The sequence below is a fragment of the Myotis nattereri genome (genome assembly GCF_964212035.1).
Source record: "Myotis nattereri genome assembly, chromosome: X".
NCBI lineage: Eukaryota > Metazoa > Chordata > Mammalia > Chiroptera > Vespertilionidae > Myotis > Myotis nattereri.
In genome coordinates this window covers 43,632,219-43,658,209 of record NC_138078.1, presented here as the reverse complement: position 1 = coordinate 43,658,209, position 25,991 = coordinate 43,632,219, and the positions used below count along the sequence as shown (strand labels likewise).

Below are 25,991 nucleotides of genomic sequence, written 5' to 3'. Positions count from 1 at the left end.
CACTAGATCAGATGGACTTAATTGACATCTTCAGAACACTTCACCCCAAAGCCACAAAATATAGGTTCTTCTCAAGTGATCATGGGGCATCTTCAAAAATAGACCACATATTGGGTCACAAACAAAGTATCCCCAAATTCAAGAAGATTGAAATCATACCAAGCATCTTCTCAGACCACAAGGCCATAATATTAGAAATAAACTACAACAAAAACAACTCAAAATACTCAAACACTTGGAAGCTGAATAGCACGTTATTAAATATTGATTGGGTTACCAACGAGATCAAAGAAGAAATTAAAAACATCCTGGAAACTAATGACAATGAAAACACAACAATGCAAAACCTTTGGGATGCAATGAAAGCAGTCCTGAGAGGGAAGTTTATAGCTATACAGGCCTATCTCAACAAAGAAGAAAAAATGGTAGTAAATCATCTAAATCTACAGCTCAAAGAATTAGAAAGAGAGCAACAAGAAAAGCCCAGAGTGAGCAGAAGGAAGGAGATAATAAAGATCAGAGCAGAAATAAATGACATAGAGACCAAAAAAACAATACAGAAAATCAATGAAACAAAGAGCTGGTTCTTTGAAAGGATAAACAAGATTGACAAACCTCTACCCAGGCTCACCAAGAAGCAAAGAGAAAGGACCCAAATAAACAAAATCAGAAATGATAGAGGCGAAATAAACACAGAAATACAAATGATTGTTAATAAATACTATGGACAACTCTACTCCAAAAAACTAGACAACCTGGAGGAAATGGACATATTCCTAGAAAAATACAACATTCCAAAACTTGATCAGGAAGAATCTAAAAATCTCAGTAGCCCAATAACTATAGAAGAAATTGAAGCTGTCATCAAAAAGCTTCCAGCAAACAAAAGCCCAGGACCAGATGGCTTCACAGGGGAGATTTACCAAACATTCAAGGAAGAACTAAAACCTATCCTCCTCAGACTACTACAAAAAATTCAAGAGGAAGGAACACTTCCAAGCTCATTCTATGAAACCAGCATCACCCTAATACCAAAACCAGGTAAAGACAACACAATGAAAGAGAATTACAGGCCAATATCCCTCATGAACATAGATGCCAAAATCCTCAACAAAATCTTAGCAAATCGGATCCAGCAGTACTTCAGAAAGATCATACACCATGACCAAGTAGGATTTATCCCAGGGATGCAAGGATGGTACAATATTCGCAACTCAATAAACGTGATACATCACATAAACAAATTGAAAGAAAAAAAAACACATAGTCATATCAATTGATGCAGAAAAAGCGTTTGACAAAATTCAACACCCATTTTTGATAAAAACTCTCAGCAAGATGGGAATTTAAGGATCATACTTCAACATAATAAAAGCCATATATGACAAACCCACAGCCAACACCATACTCAATGGACAAAAACTAACACCATTTCCCCTAAGAACAGGAAGAAGACAGGGATGCCTACTCTCACCACTCCTGTTCAACATAGTACTGGAAGTATTAGCCATTGCAATTAGACAAGAAGAAGAAATAAAAGGCATCCAAATTGGAAAAGAAGAAGTAAAACTGTCCTTATTTGCAGATGACATGATATTATACTTAAAAATCCCTAAAGACTCCATCAATAAACTATTAGACTTAATAAAAGAATTCAGCAATGTAGCAGGATACAAAATTAACGCCAAGAAATCGATGGCATTTCTATACATCAATAGTGAATGTGCAGAAAGAGAGACTAAAAAAGCAATACCATTTGCCATCGCACGAAAAAAATTAAGCTACCTAGGAATAAACTTAACTAAAGAGGTAAAAGACCTCTTCTCAGAAAACTACAGGATATTGAAAAAAGAGATAAAGGAAGACATAAAGAGATGGAAGAACATACCATGTTCTTGGATTGGTAGAATCAACATCATTAAAATGTCCATACTGCCCAAAGCAATCGATAAATTCAACGCACTTCCCATTAAAATACCAATGGCATATTTCTCAAACCTAGAACGTACTCTTCAAAAATTCATCTGGAATAAAAAACGACCCCGAATAGCTGCAGCTATACTGAGAAAGAACAAAGTGTTGGGATCTCAATACCAGATATCAAGCTGTATTACAAAGCCACTGTTCTCAAAACTGCCTGGTACTGGCACAAGAACAGACATATAGATCAATGGAATAGAATAGAGAGCCCAAAAATCAGCCCCAACCAATACGCTCAATTAATATTTGACAAAGGAGGCAAGAACATACAATGGAGTCAAGATAGTCTCTTCAGCCAAAACCGGTTTGGCTCAGTGGATAGAGCGTCGGCCTGCGGACTGAAGGGTCCCAGGTTCGATTCCGGTAAAGGGCATGTACCTGCGTTGCGGGCACATCCCCAGTGGGGGGCGTGCAGGGGGCAGCTGATCGATGTTTCTCTCTCATCGATGTTTCTAGCTCTCTCTCTCCCTTCCTCTCTGTAAAAAATCAATAAAAATATTTTTTTTTTAAAAAAAGATAGTCTCTTCAATAAATGGTGCTGGGAAAATTGCAGAGATACATGCAAGAAAATGAAACTAGACCACCAACTTACACCATACACAAAAATAAACTCAAAATGGATAAAGGACTTAAATATATGAAGGGAAACCATACAAATACTAGAAAAATCCAAAGGCAACAAAATCTCAGACATATGCCGAAGCAATTTCTTCACCGATACAGCTCCTAGGGCATTGGAAACTAAAGAGAAAAATAAACAAATGGGACTACATCAAAATAAAAAGCTTCTGCACAGCAAAAGAAACCATCAACAAAACAACAAGAAAACCCACTGTGTGGGAAAACACATTTGCCAATGTCATATCTGATAAGGGTCTAATCTCCATAATTTATAGGGAACTCATACAACTTAACAAAAGGAAGATAAACAATCCAATCAAAAAATGGGCAAAGGATCTAAATAGACACCTTTCAAAAGAGGACATTCAGAAAGCCAAGAGACATATGAAAACATGCTCAAAGTCACTAATCATCCAAGAGATGCAAATCAAAACAACAATGAGGTACCATCTCATACCTGTCAGACTGGCTATCATCAACAAATCAACAAACGACAAGTACTGGAGAGGATGTGGAGAAAAAGGAACACTTGTGCACTGCTGGTGGGAATGCAGACTGGTGCAGCCACTATGGAAGACAGTATGGAATTTCCTCAAAAAACTGAAAATGGAACTCCCATTTGACCCTGTGATCCCACTTGTAGGAATATATCCCAGGAAACCAGAAACACCAATCAGAAAGGATATATGCACCCCTATGTTCAAAGCAGCACAATTCACCATAGCTAAGATCTGGAAACAGCCTAAGTGCCCATCTGTAGATGAATGGATTAGAAAACTGTGGTACATCTACACGATGGAATACTATGCTGCTATAAAAAAGAAGGAACTCTTACCATTTGCAACAGCATGGATGGAACTTGAGAGCATTATGCTAAGTGAAATAAGCCAGTCAATGAAGGAAAAATACCACATGATGTCACTCATTTCTGGATAATAAAGACCATTATAAACTTATGAACAAAAACAGATACAGAGGCAGAGCTGCCTCAGACTGTCAAACTACATCAGGAAGGCCGGGAAGGGTGGGAGGGCAGGAGGGGGGTGGGTAAGAGATCAACCAAAGGACTTGTATGCATGCATATAAGCATAACTAATGGACATAAGACACTGTGGGGTAGGGGAGGCCAGGGGATTGTCACGGGCGGGGGGAAAAAAAAGGAGGCATATGTAATACTTTTTGTAATACTTTAAGCAATAAAAAAAAAGAAAAAAAAACTGTGCTACATCTACATAATGGAATACTACACTGTAGTGAAAGGAATTTTACATTTTTTTTAATTTTTAAAAAGAAACTAGATCAGGATTAGTGTTTTCACTACTTCTACTCAATATTGTATTAGATGTTCTACCCAGTACAATTAGGCAAGGAAAAAAAATCCACATTGGAAAGAAATTATCTTTATTTTTAGATGATATGATCTTACCTATATATACAAAAGGCTAATATTCTAAGTGTCCAACCATTCGACCAGTGGCTATGATGCACACTGACCATTATGGGACAGACTCAACACAGAAGCTCCTGTGAGGCGCACTGGCCATTTACAGAGAAACGGCACCACGGACCTGGTGCTGACAGACCAACATTCGGCTTCCCCCAAGTGGGACATGGGCCCTGCCACCACCCCAGAGTGACAGCCCAACCAAATCGCACCCAATGCTACCAAGACCTCATGGCACAAAATGTGGCCCACAGCCCAGCCCAGCCCAGAAATGGTGGTTGTGTGGGCCAGTTAATGATGTCACGTAGCAGCGCCCGACTTCCTCTCCCCAGAGACTAGCCTCTTTAGAGTTTCTTCAGCCCAGGAACATGACTTGCTTTATAGCCAGGTGCAAACATTTTAACTTTAACCAAAGGTCTGTGAAGCATTTCTCTGTGCCTCATCTCATTTTTTCCTCACAGAAGTCCTGGAGTAAGTAGATAGGAGACTCGGTGGAATCCTATTTTCTTTTCATTAGCCAGAAAATAGAGATTTAGAAAGCTTAGAAACTTGACCCGACTGAAAAGAAGTAAGAAATGGTGGACCTTGAAAATGACTTCAGGTTTTCTCATTGCGCAGAATATAGTCAAACACTGCTGTAGATAAATATTTTACCCTTTGTTCTCTCTGTGTGATTTACAATAATAATCTGCTTCATGTTGATATTTACTGCTGTATTGCTGACAATTACCTGAAAGAGAAGTTAGGGTGCCTCTCTGGGCTAGAAAAAGTTTAGCTAAATCAGAAAACAGGTCTAACTAATAAGCAAGTTTATATATATATAAAGCTCTCACTGGCGCCAATTGCACACATGTGTTTTTCGATCTGTCATTGTCCATTGTGAATTTGGTTGACACTTCTATTATAGAGAAAGGGGGAACAGTGATATTAAAATATTTCTTCTAATTAATTTCCTTTCAATGTGCACAAATTTCTGCACCAGGCCACTAGTGTATAAATAATTCTAAACCACCCACCAAAAAACCTATCAGACTTAATGAAGAAATTCATCAAAGTTGCAAAATACAGGATCAGCACCCTATGTCAGTTTTATTTCTATGCATAAGCAATTAAAAACCAGAACAAGAAATTAAGAAAACAATAAAATAAAAAAGTAAAATAAAAATAAAATAATAAGAAAAAGAAATTAAGAATACTATTCCACTTATAATAGCATAAAAAAGAATAAAATCCTTAGGAATAAATTTAACCAAAGAGGCTTAAGATTTTCACAATTAAAATTCCAAAATATTGCTGAAAGTCATTAAAGACCAAAGTAAATGAAAAAGATATCCTATGTTCATGGGTTGGAAAATTTGATATTGTTAAGATTACAATTCCCTCCAAAACTATATACAAATTCAATGCAATCAAAATTCCATGGACCATTTTGCAGAAGTAGAAAAGCTGATCCTAAAATTCATACCCTCTATGATATCTGTAATAAAAATGGAAAACAAGTATTGGTGAGAATATGGAGAAATTGGAACCCTCCATCATTACAGATAGGAATGTCAAATTGTTGGAACCTTTGTGGAAATTATTTTGGAGGTTCCTTAAAAAGTTAAACATACAATACAGCCCAGCAATTTCTAACCCTATCTCTGGTATTTAGTCCAAAGAATTGAAAATAAGTATTCAAACAAATACTTGTACAAATACTTGTTTACAGCAGCACTATTCAAAATAGACAAAAGGTGGAAACAACTCAAATGTCCATCAACTAATGAAAGGATAAAGTGTGATAAGTACATAAAATGGGATATTAGCCATAAAAATGAAGTACTGTTACATACTACAATGTGGATGGACCATTATGCTAATTGAAACAATCCAGACACAAATGGATACATACAGCGTGGAGCAAAAGTAGGTTTATAGTTGTGAGTATATGAGTTTATTCTTATATATTATTTACTAGAGGCACAAAATTCGTGCAAGAGTAGGCCTTCCTTCTCCCGGCTGCTGGCACCAGCTTCCCTCTGGCACCCAGGACCTGGGCTTCCCTCACAGCCCCAGCTTTGTCCGGAAGGTCATCCAGAAGGATGTCCGGTCTAATTAGTGTATTATGTATGCTTTTATTATTATAAATTAATTATTGTATTAATTTCCATATGAACTACTGTAGACCTACTTTTGCCCCACCCTGTATTGTGTTATGTCATTTATGTGAAATATCTAGAATAGGTACATCCATAGTGACAAAACACAGATTAGTGATTTTTAGAGACTAGTGGAGGAGAAAATAGCAAGTGACTGTTTAATGACAATGAGGTTTCCTTTTGGAGTGATGATATGTTTTGAAACTAGATATTGGTTATGGTGTACAACATTGTGAATGTACTAAAGATCACTGAATTTAACGCTTTAAAAATAGTTGCCTTAGCCGAAACTGGTTTGGCTCAGTGGGTAGAGCGTCGGCCTGTGGACTGAAGGGTCCCAGGTTGATTCTGGTCGGGGACATGTACCTGGGTTGCGGGCATATCCCCAGTAGGAGATGTACAGGAGGCAGCTGATCGATGTTTCTCTCTCATCGATGTTTCTAACTCTCTATCTCTCTCCCTTCCTCTCTGTAAAAAATCAATTAAAAAAATATATTTCAAAAAAAAAAATAGTTGCCTTAGCCGGTTTGGCTCAGTGGATAGAGCGTTGGCCTGCGGACCAAAGGGTCCCGGATTTGATTCCGGTCAAGGGCATGTACCTCAGTTGCAGGCTCCTCCCCAGCCTGGGCCCTGTTCCCTCTCTTTCACTCTCTTCTATAAAGCAATGGAAAAATATCTTTGGGTAAGGATTAAAAAAAATAAAATCAGTTAATTTTGTGTTACGTGAATTTTACCTAAAAAGTGGATACTCTTACAGAAGTCCCTTTTATTTCCCCCATACTTTCATCAATAAATATTCAAAAAACAAGTATCCTACCTGACACACACACAAGCAAAAGTGGAGACTCTTAATTCCCTCCATCTAAAAGTCTGACCTGCTTATTTTCTTGAGCCAGGCAGAATTCTTTATATCCTCATTAATAATAGTAATAACAGGTTACTATTTAACATATAACTTGTTGTCAACTATGATGCATGTTTTTCATGTACCATATTATTTAAAATCTCACAACAATGTTATAATGGCGTATAATAGATGCTAAGCAAGTATTTGTGGCATGAATGAACAAGCCCACAAGTAAGGTATATGTGAAGTAACTGATGTTGAGAATTTTCTCAACTTTCCCTATGTCTTCTAGTTAGTAAGTGGCAGAATCCAAACTCTAAGAACTGTAAGACAAATTTAAGAAAATAATATAAAATAAAAATATCCATTTTTGGCTTCAGCTCTAACCTCACATTAGAGAGAAAGATATCAGGTTCTATTTCTGGAAAGAAATTAAGTCCTTAATATTACTTTTTTTAGTCATATTGAAACTTAAATCTGTTAATTTGGTTGATTCCTTTGATATCAGGCAGCCTTGACCTCCAATTTTCCATTAATTTAATAAACATGTGACTTTAGAAAAATTTCATTTAACCTTTCTAAAAGCCAGGTCTCTAATTTGTTAAAGATTGTAAAATGAACATGAAAGGATGGGCTGATGGAGCCAGAACTGGATGACAAGGCTACCTTACTCTCCTGTTGTTGTTTTTTTAAATAATAGCAACTGGTGCAAAATATTAAGAAAACATTGTTCAGGCCAAATAACAAACATCTGCAGGCTACATTTGGCCAGTAAGTTATAAGTTTTGACCTCTGTATTATTTCAAAGGAGGCAAAGAGTTAGGATACTGTGGTGATTAAAACATGAACTGTGGAGCCTACTGCCTGGGTTGCCATCCAAGCTTTGACTATTTACTAGTTCTGTAACCTTTGGCAAGCTTCTTGCTCTGTCTGTGTCTCAGTTGTCTTGTCTTTAACATAAGAATAATGATATTATGTATTTCATAAGTTTAGTATGAGGATTAAGGGAGAGCAAGAGGGAGGAAGAGGGGGTGAGAGAAAGGGGTATCGAGTCATTTAAAAATAGTCTGACATGTAACAAGTGCTCTGCAAATATATTAAATAAAACAAACCAAAAAAAAGCTCTACATTCCCTTTCAGCTTTTAATATTGTATGTTTTAAATGGAACTTGTGGGAAGCTGATTACCTGCACTGACTCTAAGTTGGTCTTTACCTCATTTTGCTCATCTGAGCCTCAGTTTGCACATATGCACAATGGACAGTAATGGTACCTGCTTTGTATGGTTATTGTGAGGATTAAATGAGTTGATAGAGAGTTAATATATCTACAGTACTTAGAACATAGTCTGGCACAGATTAAGCACTATGTAAGTATTATCCATAATCATTATTAATTTTTAAAATGTTGCTTGGCAAAGCTCATGTAGGTCAGTATTGAAAAGCTCTAAAATATGTTTAATAGTATTTACAATAAAATCTATACCATAATGATGGAGCTGAACTTTTAATCCTTCTATTAACCCTTCACAAAAGTAAGGGTAAGGTCTACGAAGAGAAAAACTTCCAGTAAGTCATTTCACAGCCCACTTAATGCACTTCCATACCAGATTTAGATAAAAAGAAAAACAAAGCCAAAATCTGTATCTACGAAGGCAACTAACTGAATTTAATCTTAATAACTCATAATGCATTTTCCACAATAAATCTAAGAAAATTAGGAAAATTCAAACTCTAATACACAGAATTGATTAGAAGAAAATTCTATACTGGAAAATAGGGTTATCTCCTGCCTCCCTAGTGAACTCAGTACTGGCGTTGGAAAAAGCAGGACCCTAACTATAATTTTTAAGGTGATAAAAATCTGGTATGAAGAAATAAAGCAGTCTTGGAAGGACTTGGGAGATAATGTCCAACAGAACAAATAAGAGTCCTAATGTGAGGGGACTGGAAATAGACTGGGAGCTCATACTGAATGAGTAGGGAACATTATAGGACACAAGTTTAAAGGTGCTACAAGTGGGATTCTAGAAATGACAATAACTATTAGTAGAATCTCAGAGAAGAGATGGAAATTCTTCAATATGAAAGAATAGGGGCAAGGGGAGATCTCACTGTGAAAAAGCAGAGGTTCTGTTGTGAGGAGACATGATATCATATGAAAAGTCCACTGTGAATTGATAAGGACACTAGTGATAAAGACTGGGGGTTATCCAAGTGGGGAAAACTCAGAATAGGGTCTTGGGGTTTAAGTCTAGAAATATTCTGAGTTTATAAGACTAGAATATAGTGTGGGAACTATTTTATAGATAAAGAGGAGATGGAATACTCCTTAGTATGAAAAGACAGAGTACAAGAGGAGACCTCGAATTTATAAAATGAGTGCTCTAATGAAGGGGAGGCAAGAAATTAGGCTCCCATTGAAAGGGGTGGGAAATATTAGAAACTCCAGTGGGAACAGATGGTGTTTTTCTTGTTTGAAAAGGCAGGGTACAAGTGCAATACTAGTGGGAAATAAGAGAAAATAATAAGAAACCTCTGAGAAAGAGGATGGCAAAATGTGTAACTAACAGTGGAAGAAAACTTCAGGAATCGGGGAGTAGATTTTTTAAAAAGGTAAAAGGAGAATCATCATTAGAAAAGTTGTGGCCCTTGGAAGGGACATGAGATCTATTGTTGGAAACCTTGTGGGAGAGTAAAGAGGACACTCTAGTGTGAAAAGAAATGGACAAGGCAGGACCATAGTCTTACAAAAGCAGGGTGACTAGTATGAGATGTCAGAAAATAATGTGGAGCTTCTAAGGAAAATACTGAATGCTCCTCAAAGCAGAAAGGCAAAAGACTAAGGGAACCCCAGTGTGATAAAGTCAGGGGCTCTAGTGTGAGGGGACAAGGCAGGATATATTATTGTAGGACTTCAACTCCATTGGAGAGAATGAAAAATGTTGAAGCCCACTGAGGAAGAGAATGGATGTCTTGCCAGTTTGTGAAAAGGGGTAACTTCAGTGTGAAAGAACAAGTATACTGGGGGGGTCCCAAGTGGGAGAAGATGTAAAGCACATCATCTAGCGTGAGAGAACATGGGAAAAGGATGAATCCCCACATTAAAAAAAGGAGAGCCTGGTAAGAAAATACAGGAAATATTTTGAGATTCCTAGTAAGAGGGTTTGGAAAAATATGGGGCTCCTAGTTGGATGCTCCTACTTGGTAAGACTTGTAATATATGGTAAGTGAACAGTTTAAGGATATTGGATATGTTGTTTTCTCAGTTTAGTAGGGCAGGAGCTCCCAAAATGAGAACACAAGACACAAGTGTTTGTCCTGTAGGAGAAAAGGGAGCCCTAGTGGGAAGAGCACGGAATTTCTTGTGGGAAAGGCCAGAAAATAATGTAAGAAACCCTATGTGGGAAGCCATGGCGACAAGGTGGGACCCCCTGGGGGAGGGGAGCGCACGGAATATTGTGGGAAGCCAGAGATTGGAGGTGAGGAGCTCCCCCAGGGAACTAAAGAAAAAACCGCAGTGTGAGGGCTAAGAACACAGGGAACACCAGTGTGAAGGGTAGGGCAGACGGTTATGCTGGAGCCTAATTTCCCTACCTTAGATGCCCAGCTCCACTTACCCAGGCAGAGCTCAAAGACGTAGGCATAGTAAGACCAGAGCACGACGAGGACGATGACGAGCACTGGCACCCAGGAAAGTACCCGGCGGCAGCCCCGCAGCCCCGCGGACAGAGCCATCTTCCAGCCCCGACGCATCTTCAGCTCGAGGATCGATCTAGCAGGCCTGCTGGCGCTGGGTCTGAACTACTGGGGCCGCAGCTGGGAGGCTGGAAAGCGCGTTGTGCGGCGCTCCACTGCCTACCCTGCCGGGAACCTTCTCACCGAGCTGATACCACCTGTGGAGCTGCAGGGCAGAGAGCTCCCAGGCTGGCACAAAAGGCATGAGTCATGGCGAATAGGAACTGGCCTTTTGGGAGCGGAAGGTGATCTGTCAGGCCGTTGAGGCTGGGCACGCTCAGAGAGAGTACAAGCCCTCCCATTTCCTCCTCTCCCACCCACTTGCTACAGCGCTAGATGCAGGGCTAGAAACTGTAAAACAGAAGAAATATGGGTCTGCCCATCTGCTCTTGCTGCACTGCGTCCAGGCTCATCTCTCTGAGCTCTGTTTCTCTCTTTCTCTTTGCACTCTGCCCCCCTCACGCATAAATGAGCACACGTAAATGCAGTGTGAAAGATGCAATTTAACATCTCATAACTTAAAGATCATTTAGCTTCCTCGTCCTACTGCTGCTTAAACAATATGCTTTACACGTAATGCTGCAGTCTCTGCTTGGGTAAGTCCATTGGCAGGACGCTTCCTCCTTCTGTCTCTTCTTCACTTCTCCGAGTTAACTCAGTCCATTTTCAGAATAAATAAACATATTAAAATAGAAAACACAAATGGGGGAGACAGTAATTCTATGAGGGGTCAGAAAAAGCTACAAAATAGTTATATTTAATAATAAATATGACTTTGCCAGACATATGAGAATGGAAGGACCTTTAGACAGAGGAAACAGCATTTGCAAGGGCATAGAGTAATGAAAATCCAAGGTTTTCTAGGAACAACTAGTAAAGCTTGAGAAGAGGGTATCTGAAGAGAAGAAGCTGGGTGTGAAACTGAGAATACAGGCTAAGGGCAGGGTTTGAAGGTCCTTGTATGCCCAGACAGAGTGTGTGGGCATTGTCCTGTGAAATAGATTATGAACAGCCATTAAAGGTTTTGGAACAATAAGATTACATCATCATTGATGTATTTTTGTAAAAGAACTGGTGGAATTTTGGAGAGGAGAATGGCCTGGGAGCAGAGAGACAAATCAGGGAAGCAATTTAATTCAACATGTTTTTGGAGAAGTTGCTTTGTGTTAGGTCAAATTTAATATAAAAGAATGACAAAATAGGGGCCCTATCCCCAAGAAGCTCCTGTTATCATAAGTGCAATGTGCTTGGTGATACAAGCATAAGTGCAATAGAGGTATAGCAAGCTTTTGACATTTATAGATTTGGTACTCACTGTTTAATTATTTTCAAGGGGAAATGACATGAAGAAATTTGTGACTTTGCTGATGAGACCCATGATTGATTCACATTCTGTATGACTGCAGTGTGAGAGCAAGAATTTCAACAAGGTGGCTCACTGTTCTTTATTCATGGTTATATATGCAATACATTTCTGGGAGGGAGGAGACCTTTGTTGTTGGTTTTTCAAATTAATTTAACTTTATGATTGTACTAGAGGCCCAATGCACAAAATTCGTGCATGAAGTGGGGGTGTCCCCTCAGCCCAGCCTGCATCCTCTCCAATCCGGGACCCCTCAGGGGATGTTCAACTGCTGGACAGTCAGAAATCCCTCTCACAATTCTGGACTGCTGGCTCCTAATTGCTCCTAATCATTCACCTGCCTGCCTGCCTGGTCACCCCTAAATGCCCAACCACTCGCCGGCCTGATCACTCCTCACTGCCTCTGTGTGCCAGCCTGATTGCCCCTAACTGCCCACCCCACCAGCCTGGTCACCCCTTACTGCACCCCCTGCCAGCCTGGTTGCCCCAACTGGCCCCCCAGCCAGCCTAATAGCCCCCAACTTCCCCCCTTTCTGGCCTGGTCACCCCCAACTTCACCCTCCTCTGCTGGCCTGGTTGCCCCTGACTTCCCCTCCCACCCCGCTGGCATGGTCACTCCCAACTGCCCCCCCCCCCCGTCGGCCTGGTCACCACTCTTAGCCCACCCGCCAGTGTGGTCACGCCACACAGCCTGCTGTTCAGTCGTTTGGTCATCCCTCACTAACCCCCCTGCCGGCTTGGTCGCCCCACGCAGCCTGCTTGTTCAGTCGTTTAGTCATCCCTCACTAACCCCCTGGCCGGCCTGGTCACCCCATGCAGCCTGCTTGTTCAGTCATTTGGTTGTCCCTCACTAACCCCCCTGCCAACCTGGTTGTAGGCAGCTATCTTGTGAGGGCATGAAGGTTAATTTGCATATTACCTCTTTATTATAAAGGATTGCTAAATTAATAATATAAAGAAATGCAGACTCATTACAGTTGCAATATTTTAATAGCCCAATTAATTATTTGAGCCCTAAAGTTCTGACATGGATAATTAAATATTATGTTTTTCAGCTTTATCAAGATTCTAGAGGCCTGGCACACAAAATTCATGTGCAGGTATGGTCCCTAGGCCTGTACTGTGATCAGGGCCATCTTCTTCGCTTGCCCAAAGCCAGCCACGCCCCCTGCTGCTGGCCACAGGGAGGAACCAAAAGGTTGGCCATTCCGCCCACTCACTGGCCCCACCACCCACCCTGGTTCCCCATTGGCCATCGGGTGATTGGAGACTGACGGCCGGGAGAAGGGACCAAGAGGTGGTCAGTGTGCCTAATATTGACTGGTTGAGCAGGTGTTCTGGTCATTCCACCTTTAGGTCAATTTGCATTTACCCTTTTATTATATAGGATAATTGACAACTAAAAATTGTATATATTTAAGGTAAAGCATGATGATTGACTACGCATATACATATTACATTGAAAATGATTACCACAATCAAACTAGTTAACACATCAATCATCTCCCATAGTTACCATTTTTTGACAAATTTTTAAATCCTTATTGTTTATTCAGATCGTTTGCCCATTTTTTATTTGGATGTTTGTCTTCCAATTAAAAAAATGGGCAGAAGACCTGAATAGACTTTTCTTCAAACAGGAAATAAAAATGGCCAAGAGACACATGAAAAAATGCTCAAAGTCACTAATCATCAGAAAAATGCAAATTAAAACCACAATGAGATATCACTGCACACCTGTCAGAATGACTATCATCAAAAAATCAACAATAAGTGCTGGTGAGGATGTGGAGAAAAGGGAGCACAGGTTCATTGCCAGTGGGAATATAGGTTGGTGTAGCCATTATGGAAAACAGTATGGAGTTTCCTCAAAAAACTAAAAATGGAACTTCCATTTAACCCAATGATCCACTTCTGGAAATATACCCTAAAAATTCTAAAACACCAATCAGAAAGAATATATGCATCCCTATGTTCATTGTAGCATTATTTACAATAGCTAAAACTTGGAAACAGCCCATCAGTAGATGAATGGATAAAAAAGCTGTGGGACATTTACACTATGGAATGCTACGCAACTGTAAAAAAGAGGGATCTTTTACCCTTTGGGACAGAATGGATGGACCTCAAAAAATACTATGCTAAGTGAAATAAGCCAACCTGAGAAAGATAAATATCACTTGATCTCACTTATTTGTGGAATCTAATTTAAAAAAAATGAATTGACCAACAAAATAAGACCTGAGGCAGGGATGCATGGAACAGACTAACATACCTCAATGTGGGGTTAGGGGGACAAGAAGAGATAAACCAAAGAACTTATATGCATAGCCCATGGATGTGGGCAATAAGATGGTGAAGACCTGGAGGGGAGTAAGGGTTGGGAGGAGAGGGAAGGGGGGGTGGGGGAGGAAATATCTGTAATACTATCAACAATAAAAATATATTTAAAAATGAAAAAAAATCTTATTGTTGCCCTGACCAGTTTGGCTGAGTGGATAGAGCGTCAGCCTAGGGACTGAAGGGTCCCGGGTTCGATTCCAGTCAAGGGCATGTACCTTAGTTGCGGGCATATCCCCAGTGGTGGGTGTGCAGGAGGCAGCTGATCGATGTTTCTCTCTCATCAATGTTTCTGGCTCTCTATCCCTCTCCCTTCCTCTCTGTAAGAAAATCAATAGAATATATTTTTATAAAAAATCTTATTGTTGAGAGTATTACAGATGTTTCCCTTTTCCCCCATTGCCCCCTTCCACCCGGTTCCCCGCCCTGCCCCAGGCCTTCACCACTCTATTGTCTGTGAGCATAGATAATGCATATATCCATATAAGATATTTGGTTAATCTCTTCCTACACCCCCCTCACACCTTCAGTCTGAGATTTGTCAGTCTGTTTCATTTTTCCATGCCCTTAGTTCTATTTTGTTTTATTTTTTTATGTTATTATATTTTAATCAGAGCCAGGCATTAAATGGCATAAAATACTCTATATTTCTCTTCACTGTTCCAAATCTCATAAACTTCAAACCCAAATATGACACAAGCAGTTTCAACAATTATTTTGACCAGCCTCCCAATCCCAAAGGAGATTAAAACATAATAATGTAAAAAAATTAAGGTCGCCGAAACCGGTTTGGCTCAGTGGATAGAGCGTCGGCCTGCGGACTGAAAGGTCCCAGGTTCGATTCCGGTCAAGGGCATGTACCTGGGTTGCGGGCACATCCCCAGTGGGGTGTGCAGGAGGCAGCTGATCGATGTTTCTCTCTCATCGATGTTTCTAACTCTTTATCTCTCTCCCTCCCTCTCTGTAAAAAATCAATAAAATATATTAAAAAAAAAAAATTAAGGTCAAGGTGTCTTAGTATCACATCCAATGACTAACCTTTGTTAGCTCCACCCTGAATGTTTCTGAGCTTATCTTGCTGTCAAACAAGTGGTAAGTTATCAATTCCCTGGGGGATTGTCCCTGAAAACAAGCCACCCTATTGCGATACAGTAAGCACTTTAAGTGGGGTAATTACTTCTTCCGGGTCAGGTCCAATGTTTGGCTCTCAAAAGCAAGATAAAGAATTGACGGGGATTAAAAATGGCAGCAGAGTAAGTGGCTGCTGCATGGACATGCTCCCAAGAATAAATTGATATTACAACTATAATACAGAAAGTTTTCCTGAATAATTAACAGAAAACTCGAAGGTGAGAATCATGACACCCAAGGAAGGAACAAAAGTCGAGACCACATAGAGACTGGTAGAAGGGGCAGAGGTGCAAAAGAACTGGCTGGGTACCCACAGACAGCAACTGAAGTCTCAGAGAGATATCTCAGCTGTAGGGGGTTGCCACTGAGAACTCTGGTATCTAATCCCCAAGCTGGGCCCCCCAGTAGAGAGCACCAAAACTGATGAGGGTACCCACATAATGTCTGGCTGTGAAAAGCAGCAGGGTGCTGTCTGCAGAGAGGGACAGCTGAAAATTCAGGAACCCTCTTAAAGGGTCAATGCACAAAATTCCCTGGGGAGCCACCCACGTTGTGCTCTGGCAGAGGAAGGGTGAAATAGACTGGAGACAGAAGATAGAGCTCAGAAGGCAGACACCCCAAGTTTCCTGGGCTGAGTCTTTCCCTCAACACATCTGAGGCCATCTTTCCCACATCGACATTGGCCTTGCCCTGGGGGGAAGACAGTTGAGACAATCTACTGGAAAACACCTTACCCTGAAGCCACTTAAGAGATTTAAAATAACAATTAGCCTCCAGACAGAAGCAACTGCCCCACTTTGTTGAAAAAAATCTCACCATACCTGATATGATTGCCTGGGGGTCAATTCAAGTTGGAATCCTATCAGTCTGTAGGCAGAGGCTGTCACTGGAGGTTTTAGTCTTTGCCTAATCTATATTAGTCAGAAACAGCCTTTTAACACTGTCCTACATTAGATATTGAGAGGTGTAGAGCAGCGGTTCTCAACCTGTGGGTCCCGACCCCTTTGGGGGTGCAACTACCCTTTCACAGGGGTCACCTAAGACCATCAGAAAACACATATATAATTACATGTTGTTTTTGTGATTAATCACTATGCTTTAATTATGTTCAATTTTTAACAATGAAAATACATCCTGCATATCAGATATTTACATTACAATTCATAACAGTAGCAAAATTACAGTTATGAAGTAGCAACGAAAATAATTTTATGGTTGGGGGTCACCACAACATGAGGAACTGTATTAAAGGGTCGTGGCATTAGGAAGGTTGAGAACCACTGGTGTAGAGGATCTACCTAATACATAATCACAAACCCAAACAGAAGGCCAAAATGAGGAGACAAAGAAACAACGGCTAGAATGAAAAAATTAGAGAATTTTCCAGGAGAAGAGATAAATGAAGCAGAGATAAGAAATTTATGTGAAACAGAGTTCAGAGTAATGATGGTAAAAATGCTCCAACAGCATGAAAAAAAGGTATAAGAACTATGAAAAAAGAACAGTCTGAGATAAAGAATGACATAACACAAATAAAGAACACATTGGAAGGAATACACAAATGAGGGGAAGCTGAGGATCGAATCAGTGAATTAGAAGACAGAGTTGAAAATATCACTCCATCAGAAACCAAAGAGGAAAAAAACAATTTAAAAACAGGAGGACAGCTTAAGGGAGCTGTGGGACAATGTGAAACGTACAATATTAGAACTGCAGGTGTACTAGAAGAGGCAGAAAGGGAGAAAGGCATAGAGAAGGTGTTTGAAGAAATAAAGGCAGAAAACTTCCTTAACCTGGTAAAGGAAAAAGTCACACAAGTTCAGGAGGCACAGAGAACCCCAAAAAAGAAGAACCCAAAGAGGCCCATGTCCAGACACATCATAATTAAAATGCCAAAGTTAAAGACAAAGAGAGAATCTTAAAAGCAGCAAGAAAAAAGAAAACTGTTCCCTACAAAGGGGCTCCCATAAGGCTGACACCTGATTTCTCATCAGAAACTCTACAGGCTAAAAGGGAATGGCATGAAGTACTCAAGGTAATGGAAAGCAAGGATCTGAGACCAAGATTAGTATATCCAGCCAGGCTATCATTCAAAATAGATGGTCAAATAAAGAGCATCCCAGACCGAAAAAAAAAAAAAAAAAAAAAAAAGGCTAAAGGAGTAAAACACCACCAAGCCAGCATTACAAGAAATGCTAAAGGGATTGCTGTAATGAGAAGAAACAGAGAAACCCAGCCATACAGAATTAAAATGGCAATAAATAAGTACATATCAATAATAACCCTAAATGTAAATGAAATAAATGCTCCAATCAAAAGGTGTAGGGTAGCTGAATGGATACAAAAACATGACCCAACTATATGCTGTCTACAAGAGACCCATCTCAAAACAAAAGACACACACAGGATGAGAGTGAAGGGATAGGAAAAAAATATTCCAAGCAAAAAAAGAAAAATAAACTGGGGTAGCAATACTCATATCCAACAAAATAGACTTCAAAATGAAGGCCATCACAAGAGACAACAAATGTCACTACATAATAATAAAGGGATCAATCCAACAAGAGGATATAACCCTGCTAAACATATATATACCCAATATAGGAGCACCTAAATATATATTTTAAAAAAGCTTCTAGAGGAATTTAACAGAGAAATCAGCAACATAACAGTCATAGTAGGGGACTTTAACACCCCTCTGATTCACCAGATAGATTTTCCAGACAAAAACTTAACAAGGAAACAGAGATTCTACAAGACACACTGGATAAGATGGATTTAATATACATTTATAGAACATTTCACCCCAACACAGCAAAATATACATTCTTTTCAAGTGCACATGGATCATTCACAAAGATAGACCACATTTTAAGACACAAAACAAGTTTCCACAAATTCAAGAAGATTAAATTCATATCAAGCATCTTCTCAACTCACAATGGAATGAAATTAGAAATCCACTACAATAAAAACACCCAAAAACATTCAAACACATGAAGGCTAAATAGCATGTTATTAAACAATGAATAGGTTACCAATGAGATCAAGAAATGAATAAAAATCTTCCTGAAAACAAATGAAAATGAACACAAAACAACCCAAAATCTCTGGGACACAGCAAAAGCAGCCTTGAGATGGAAGTTCATAGCACTACAGGCATACCTAAAAAAACAAGGAAAATCAACAATAAAATATTTAACCCTACAACTAGAAAATCCCAGAGTAAGTAGAAGGAAGGAAATTATAAAGATTAGAGCAGAAATAAATAATGGAGAGACTGAAAAAACTATACAAAAATATCAATGAAACCAAGGGCTGGTTCTTTGAAAGGATAAAAACAAATTGATAAACCATTATTTATACTCATCAAGAAACAAAGAGAGAGGACCCACATAAATAAAATTAGGAACAAAAGTGGAGGAGTAACTGACACCACAGAAATACAAATGATTGTAAGAAAATATTATGAACAACTATATGCCAACAAGCTGGACAACGTGGGTGAAATAGAGAAATTCTTAGAAAAACACAATCTCCCAAAACTGAATCAAGAATAATAAAAAAAACCTGAATAGGCCAATAACAACTGATGAAATAGAGAACAGTAATCAAAAAACTCATAGCAAACAAAAGCTCAGGTCCAATGGCTTCACAGGGGAGTTTTACCAAACATTCAAAGAAGGACTAACACCTATATCCCACAAACTATATCAGAAAATGCAAAGGGAAGGAATACTTCCAAACTCTTTTTATGAGGCTAGCATTATCCTAATTCCAAAACCAGATAAAGACACTACAAAGAAAGGGAATTATAGGCCAATATCCCTGATGAACATAGATCCTAAAATCCTCAACAAAATATTAGCAAATCGCATCCAGCAATATATTAAAAAGATCATACACCATGATCAGGTGGGATTTATTCCAGGGATGCAAGGCTGGTACAATATTTGCAAAAAAATAAACATGATACATCACATAAACAAATTGAAAGACAAAAATCATATGATCATATCAATAGACGCAGAGAAAGCACTCGGCAAAATCCAATAACCATTTTTTTCTTGGTTGTTTTCTTTTTTTTAATTTAAATTCTTCATTGTTTAAAGTATTACACAAGTCTCCTTTTTTCCCCATTGATATCTCCTCAGCCACCCTCAGCGCCCAGCACATGCCCTCACCCCTCCAATCTGTGTCCATTGGTTATGCTCATATACATGCATACAAGTCCTTTGGTTGATCTCTTATCCCCTAACCCCCGCAGTCCCTCAGAGGTTGGACAGTCTGTTCAGTGCTTCTATGACTCTGGTTCTATTTTTGTTCATTGGTTTATGTTGTTCATTATATTCCACAAATGAGTGAGATGATGTGTTATTTAACTTTCTCTGACAGGCTTATTTTGCCTAGCATAATGCTCTCCAGTTCCACCAAAGCTGCTGAAAATGGTAAGAATTCCTTCCTTTTTACAGCAGCGTAGTATTCCATTGTGTAGCTGTACTACAGTTTTCTAATCCACTCCTCTGCTATGGGCACTTAGGTTGTTCCCAAATCTTAGCTATTGTAAATTGTGCTGCTGTGAACATAGGGGTGGATATATCCTTTCTGAAGGTGTTTCTGTTTTCTTGGGATATATTCCTAGAAGTGGGATCACTGGGTCAAATGGGAGTTCCATTTTTAATTTTTTGAGGAAACGCCATACTGTTCTCCACAGTGGCTGAACCAGTCTGCATTCCCACCAGCAGTGCAAGAGGGTTCCATTTTCTCCGCATCCTTGCCAGCATTTGTCTTTTGTTAATTTGTTGATGATAGCCATTCTTACAGGTGTGAGATGATACCTCATTTTTGTTTTGATTTACATCTCTTGGATGATTAGTGACTTTGAGCATTTTTTCATATGTCTCTTGGCTTTCTGTATGTCCTCTTTCTAAAAGTGTCTATTTAGATCCTTTGCCTATTTTTTGATTGGATTGTTTATCTTCCTTTTGTGAACTTATATGAGTTCCCTATAAATGTTGGAGATTAAACCCTTGTCGGTGATAACATTGGTAAATATGTTCTCCCATGCAGTGGGCTTTCTTGTTGTATTGTGGATGGTTTCTTTTGCTGTGTAGAAGCTTTTTATTTTTGTGTAATCCCATTTGCTTATTTTCTCTTTAGTTTCCTTTGCCCTAGGAGTTATATTGGTAATGATATTGCTATGACAAATGTCAGCTAGTTTGCTGCTTATGGCTTCTTCTACGATTTTTATGGTTTCCCATTTTACTTCTAAGTCCTTTATCCATTTTGAGTTTATTTTTGTGTATGGTGTAAGTTGGTGGTCTAGTTTTATTTTTTTATTTTTTGCCTGTATCTGTCCAATTTTCCCAACACCATTTATTGAAGAGACTGTCTTGACTCCATTGTATTCTCTTGCTCCTTTGTCAAATATTAATTGAGCAAAATGGCTTGGGTTAATTTCTGGGTTCTCTATTCCATTCCATTGGTCTATATGTCTGTTTTTGTGCCAATACCAGGCAGTTTTTATATTCGGATAGCTTGATATCTGGTATTGTGATCCCTCCAACTTTGTTAACTTTCTCAAAATTGCTGCAGCTAATAAGAGTCCTTTTTTATTCCAGATGAATTTTTGGAGAGTTCCAGCACCCATTTTTGATAAAAACTCTCAGGAAAGTGGGAATAGAGGGAGCATATTTCAACATGATAAAGGTTCTATAAGGCAAACCTACAGGCGACATCATACTCAATGGGAAAAAACTAAAACAATTTCCCTTAAGATGAGGAACATGACAGGATGCCACTACCACCACTCCTGTTCCACATAGTACTGGAAGTGCTAGCCATAGTGATAAGACAAGAAGAAGAAATAAAAGGCATCAAAATTGAAAAAGAAGAAGTAAAACTGTCATTATTTGCAGATGACATGAAATTGTACACAGAAAACCCCAAAGACAGCATCAAAAAACTACTAGACTTAAAAAATAAATTCAGTAATGTAGCAGGATACAAAATTAACACCCAGAAATCTATGGCCTTTTTATACACCAATAATAAAATCACAGAAAGAGAAACTAAAAAAAATAATCATATTTACCACTGCAATAAAAAAAAAATTAAGATACCTAGGAATAAGCTTAACTAAGGAGGTAAATGACCTGTACTCGGAAAACTACCGGACATTGATAAAAGAGATAAAGGAAGATATAAACAAATGGAAGAATATACCATGTTCATGGATTGGTGTAATCAACATCATTAAAATGTCGATACTACCCAAAGCAATCTATAGATTCAATGCAATCTCCATTAAGATACCAAAGGAATATTTCACAGACCTAGTACAAACTCTCCAAAAATTCATATGGCATAAAAAAAGACCCTGATTAGCCGCAGCAATCCTGAAAAAGAAGAACATCAAGCTATATTACAAAGCCACTGTTCTCAAAAACTTCCTGGTACGGCACAAGAACAGATACATAGACCAATGGAACAGAACAGAGAACTCAGAGATCGACCAAAGCCTTTGTGTTCTATTAACATTTGACAAAGGAGGCAAGAGCATACAATGGAGTCAAGACAGTCTCTTCAATAAATGGTGCTGGGAAAATTGGTCAGATACATGCAAAAAAAAGAAAAAAAGAAACTAGAACACTAACTTACACCATACACAAAAATGAACTCAAAATGTTTAAAGGACTTAAATGTAAAATGGGTGTAAAAGCCGCAACCAGCATGGCTAGGGTTCAGGATCTGGAGAAGGGCCGCACACAAATGAAGACACTAGACAAGAAATATGAATTTGAAATCATGGGGGGCCAGGCAGAAAACCCTTCTCTGGTAGAAAGGCTCCACTGGGGCCCAGGCCCTGTTAGCTTTTATTCAATTTTACAATACACATCTTGCCCTTGGTCAGGCAGGCAATCCAGTAGCAGACAGACTATCTTAAAGGTCAGTAAATATTAGTAAAGATTTACTTTGAGACTATTAGGTCAGGAAATTGCTTGAGCCACCATTGTCTCAACAGAACAAATGGTGCATAACTTTTAGCCCTTGCCAATGCTCAAGGTCTATCAGCCTTCTGAGTTCCCTGTTGCACTTTCATGATAGTGTAGAAAATGGTGTAGACCAGGGGAGGGCAAACTTTTTGACTCAAGGGCCACAATGGGTTCTTAAACTGGACCGGAGGGCCGGAACAAAAGCATGGATGGAGTGTTTGTGTGAACTAATATAAATTCAAAGTAAACATCATTACATAAAAGGGTATGGTCTTTTTTATTTTTATTTTTATTCATTTCAAACGGGCCGGATTTGGCCCGCGGGCTGTAGTTTGCCCACGGCTGGTGTATACAGTTAACTTCCAGCAAACAAGAAACCATAAAAATCTTAGAAGACTCTATAAGCAGCAAAATACCAGACATTTGTCATAGCAATATCTTCATCTATACAGGTCCTAGGGCAATGGAAACTACTAAGGAGAAAATAAAGAAATGGGACTACATCAAAATAAAAAGCTTCTGCACAGCAAAAGAAACCATCAACAAAACAACAAGAAAGCCCACTGCATGGGAGAACATATTTGTCAATGTTATCTCCAATAAGAGTTTAATCTCCCAACATTTACAAGGAACTCATACAACTTAACAAAATGAAGATAAACAATCAAAAAATGGGCAAAGGGCCTAAATAGACACTTTTAGAAAGAGGACATACACAAGGCAAAGAGATATATGAAAACATGCTCAAAGTCACTCATTTGCATGCACAAATTCCCTCCCCTTATCCACCTTATCCACAACTTCTGCAGTAGCCACTTCTAAAGCCACCAGAATTTCCTCCACCTGTGTGTCCTCATTCTCCTACTCCCCACTCCTATCTCCAGTGCAGCCATGAGCATCCTCCCATCCAGTTCTCAAAACAGCCACAGGCATGTCCTCGGCGGGGTCCTATTCTTTAAAATAGATACTCAGGACTTCTGTGGACACAGCCTCATTTAATGAATCCCAGCTTCTCTTCCTGGGGAAGGGCATGTTCAAACCCTGTTCCCCCACGCCAGGGCGCATTTCCTCTGAGGGGAGGAAGGTCCTCCTCAGGATAGCTCTTGAAAAGATAATCTTTTTCTTCATGATCCACGTTGTCTCCAACTAAACCCCAGTGTTGAGGATAATCTGGGCTGGTATCTGGAGAACATAGTCTGGTACTTCCACAGCAGGACATTCTGCCCTCTCCATTTCAGATGACTCAGATCTCTTCGGAGGCCTGCAGCCCACAGTCCATTTACCTGGTATCCCCTCTTTTGAGGAAGGGTTGAGTTGGGTGTATGCTGTTCACAGTACTGGTCCAGGAACCCATGCCAACCTGGTGGGGCCTAGGATATCCAGTGGGCTGCAGAGCCGCAGCAGGCCCAATGCCATTGATGGCACCACCAGTCTTCTCCTCACAGTGTCCCCCTCCTCTGTCCCCTTGGGGTTGTAGTCCCTGGTGAGGTCAGCAGGGCTCCTGTGGTCCAGCTCTTCTGCTTCTGCTCACAGTCCTCCTCAAGCCCCACTCCGAAGGTCATTTTTTTCGTACCAGGACTTCGCCACTCTGTTTGCCTTTTAATTTAACAGTACCCTCTTCGTCTAACTTGTAGCTGTTTACTTCGTTGACATAACCAGGGGAAGGCACTTGAACTGGATCAAAGAGATAGTTTTGTATCATTTTATAGCACCTGCACCCTATCTGAATTATTTTTTGTATTATCTGTTGTGATTATCCATTAGATTTCTCTAGAAGTTTAACTTCTCTTCCTGGGGCTGGTTGGTGGTGTTGGGGCCTGGGTACTCATGGCTTTGGCGGGGGGGGGGGGGGGGGGGGGAGTGGGGTAACACTCAGCAGTGCCCAAAGCCCATGGACCTGGCAGCTCTGGTTCTATTTCATTCATCAGTTTATTCTGTACATTATATTTCTTGTTCATTTATTTTTCTTTTTAGATTCAATTGCTGATAGATATGTATTTATTGCCATTTTATTGTTCATAGTTTTTATCTTTCTCCTCCTCCTCCTCCTCCTCCTCCTCCTCTTTCTCCTCCTCCTTCCTCTTCTTAAAGAATACCCTTCAACATTTCATGTAATACTGATTTGGTGTTGATGAACTCCTTTAGCTTTCTCTTCTCTGTGAAGCTCTTTAACTGACCTTCAATTCTAAATGAGAGCTTTGCTGGGTAGAGTAATCTTGGTTGTAGGTCCTTGCTATTCATGACTTTGAATATTTATTGCTACTCCCTTCTGGCCTGCAAAGTTTCTGTTGAGAAATCAGCTGACAGTCATATGGGTTCTCCTTTGTAGGTAACCAACTGCTTTTCTCTTGCTGCTTTTAAGATTCTCTCTTTGTCTTTAACCTTTGGCATTTTAATTATGATGTGTCTTGGTGTAGGCCGCTCTGGGTTCCTCTTATTTGGGACTCTATGCACTTCCTGGATTTGTAAACCTATTTCTTTCACCAGGTATGGGAAGTTTTCTGTCATTATTTCTTCAAATAGGTTTTCAATATCTTGCTCTCTCTCTTCTTCTTCTGATACCTCCATAATGCAAATGTTGGTACACTTAAAGTTGTCCCAGATGCTCCTTACACTATTTTTATATTTTTGGATTCTTTTTTCTTTTTGCTCTTCTTATTGGGTGTTTTTTGCTTCCTCATATTCCAAATTGTTGATTTGATTCTTGGAATCTTCTACTTTAATGTTGAATCCCTGTAAATTATTCTTTATTTCAGTTAATGTATGCTTAATTTCTGACTGGTTCTTTTTCATATCTTTCAAATTCTTACTCAGATCCTTGAAAGTCTCATTAAGTGATTAATGTTGCAATGAACATTGGTGTACATTACCTTTATAAATAAATGTTATCAAAATTTTCAGGTAGACACCCAGAAGAGGGATTGTTGGTAGCTCCTATCTTAATTTTTGAGAAACCTCCATATTGTTTTCCATAGTGGCTGTACTAGTTTACATTCTCACCAGCAGTATATTGGGGTTCCCTCTTCTCCACACCCTCTCCAACACTTATTTATTGGATAATAGCTATTCTAAGAGGTGTGAAGTGGCATTTCACTGTAATTTCTATTTGTATTTCCCTTAAATCTAGTGATGTTGAGCATCTTTTCAAATATCTGTTGGCCATCTGTGTGTCTCCTCGGGAAAGTGTTTATTCAGGTCCTCTGCCCATTTTTAAATCAAATTGTTTGTTTTTTTTTATTGTTTTTTTAGTTGTGTGAGTTCTTTATTTTGTATTTTGTATATTAGTCCCTTACCAGAGGTATTGTTTGCAATACCATTTTGTTGGTTGCTTTTTGTTTTGTTGATGGCTTCTTTTGCTGTGTAGAAGATTTTTAGTTTGATGTAGTCCCAATT

General features: G+C 39.3%; 1 protein-coding gene and 1 pseudogene across 2 annotated transcripts in view; both read right to left on the bottom strand.

Moving 5' to 3' along the window:
• The window catches only part of ZDHHC15 (zDHHC palmitoyltransferase 15), a 404,696-nt gene extending 393,906 nt beyond the window's left edge, over positions 1 to 10,790 (bottom strand). The window contains exon 1 of the mRNA XM_081080817.1: positions 10,652 to 10,790. Coding sequence (XP_080936943.1) covers positions 10,652 to 10,787 — 136 coding nt within the window. The 5' untranslated portion in view covers positions 10,788 to 10,790. The remainder of the gene's footprint in view (positions 1 to 10,651) is intronic.
• A 12,756-nt stretch (positions 10,791 to 23,546) lies between these two features.
• On the bottom strand, positions 23,547 to 25,915 carry LOC308510956 (uncharacterized protein C4orf19-like; annotated as a pseudogene). The gene is made up of 2 exons: positions 25,892 to 25,915; positions 23,547 to 24,321 (listed from the first exon to the last, which is right to left on the bottom strand). The product of its transcript is annotated as an uncharacterized protein C4orf19-like (transcript).
• Between the last annotated feature and the right edge of the window lie 76 nt (positions 25,916 to 25,991).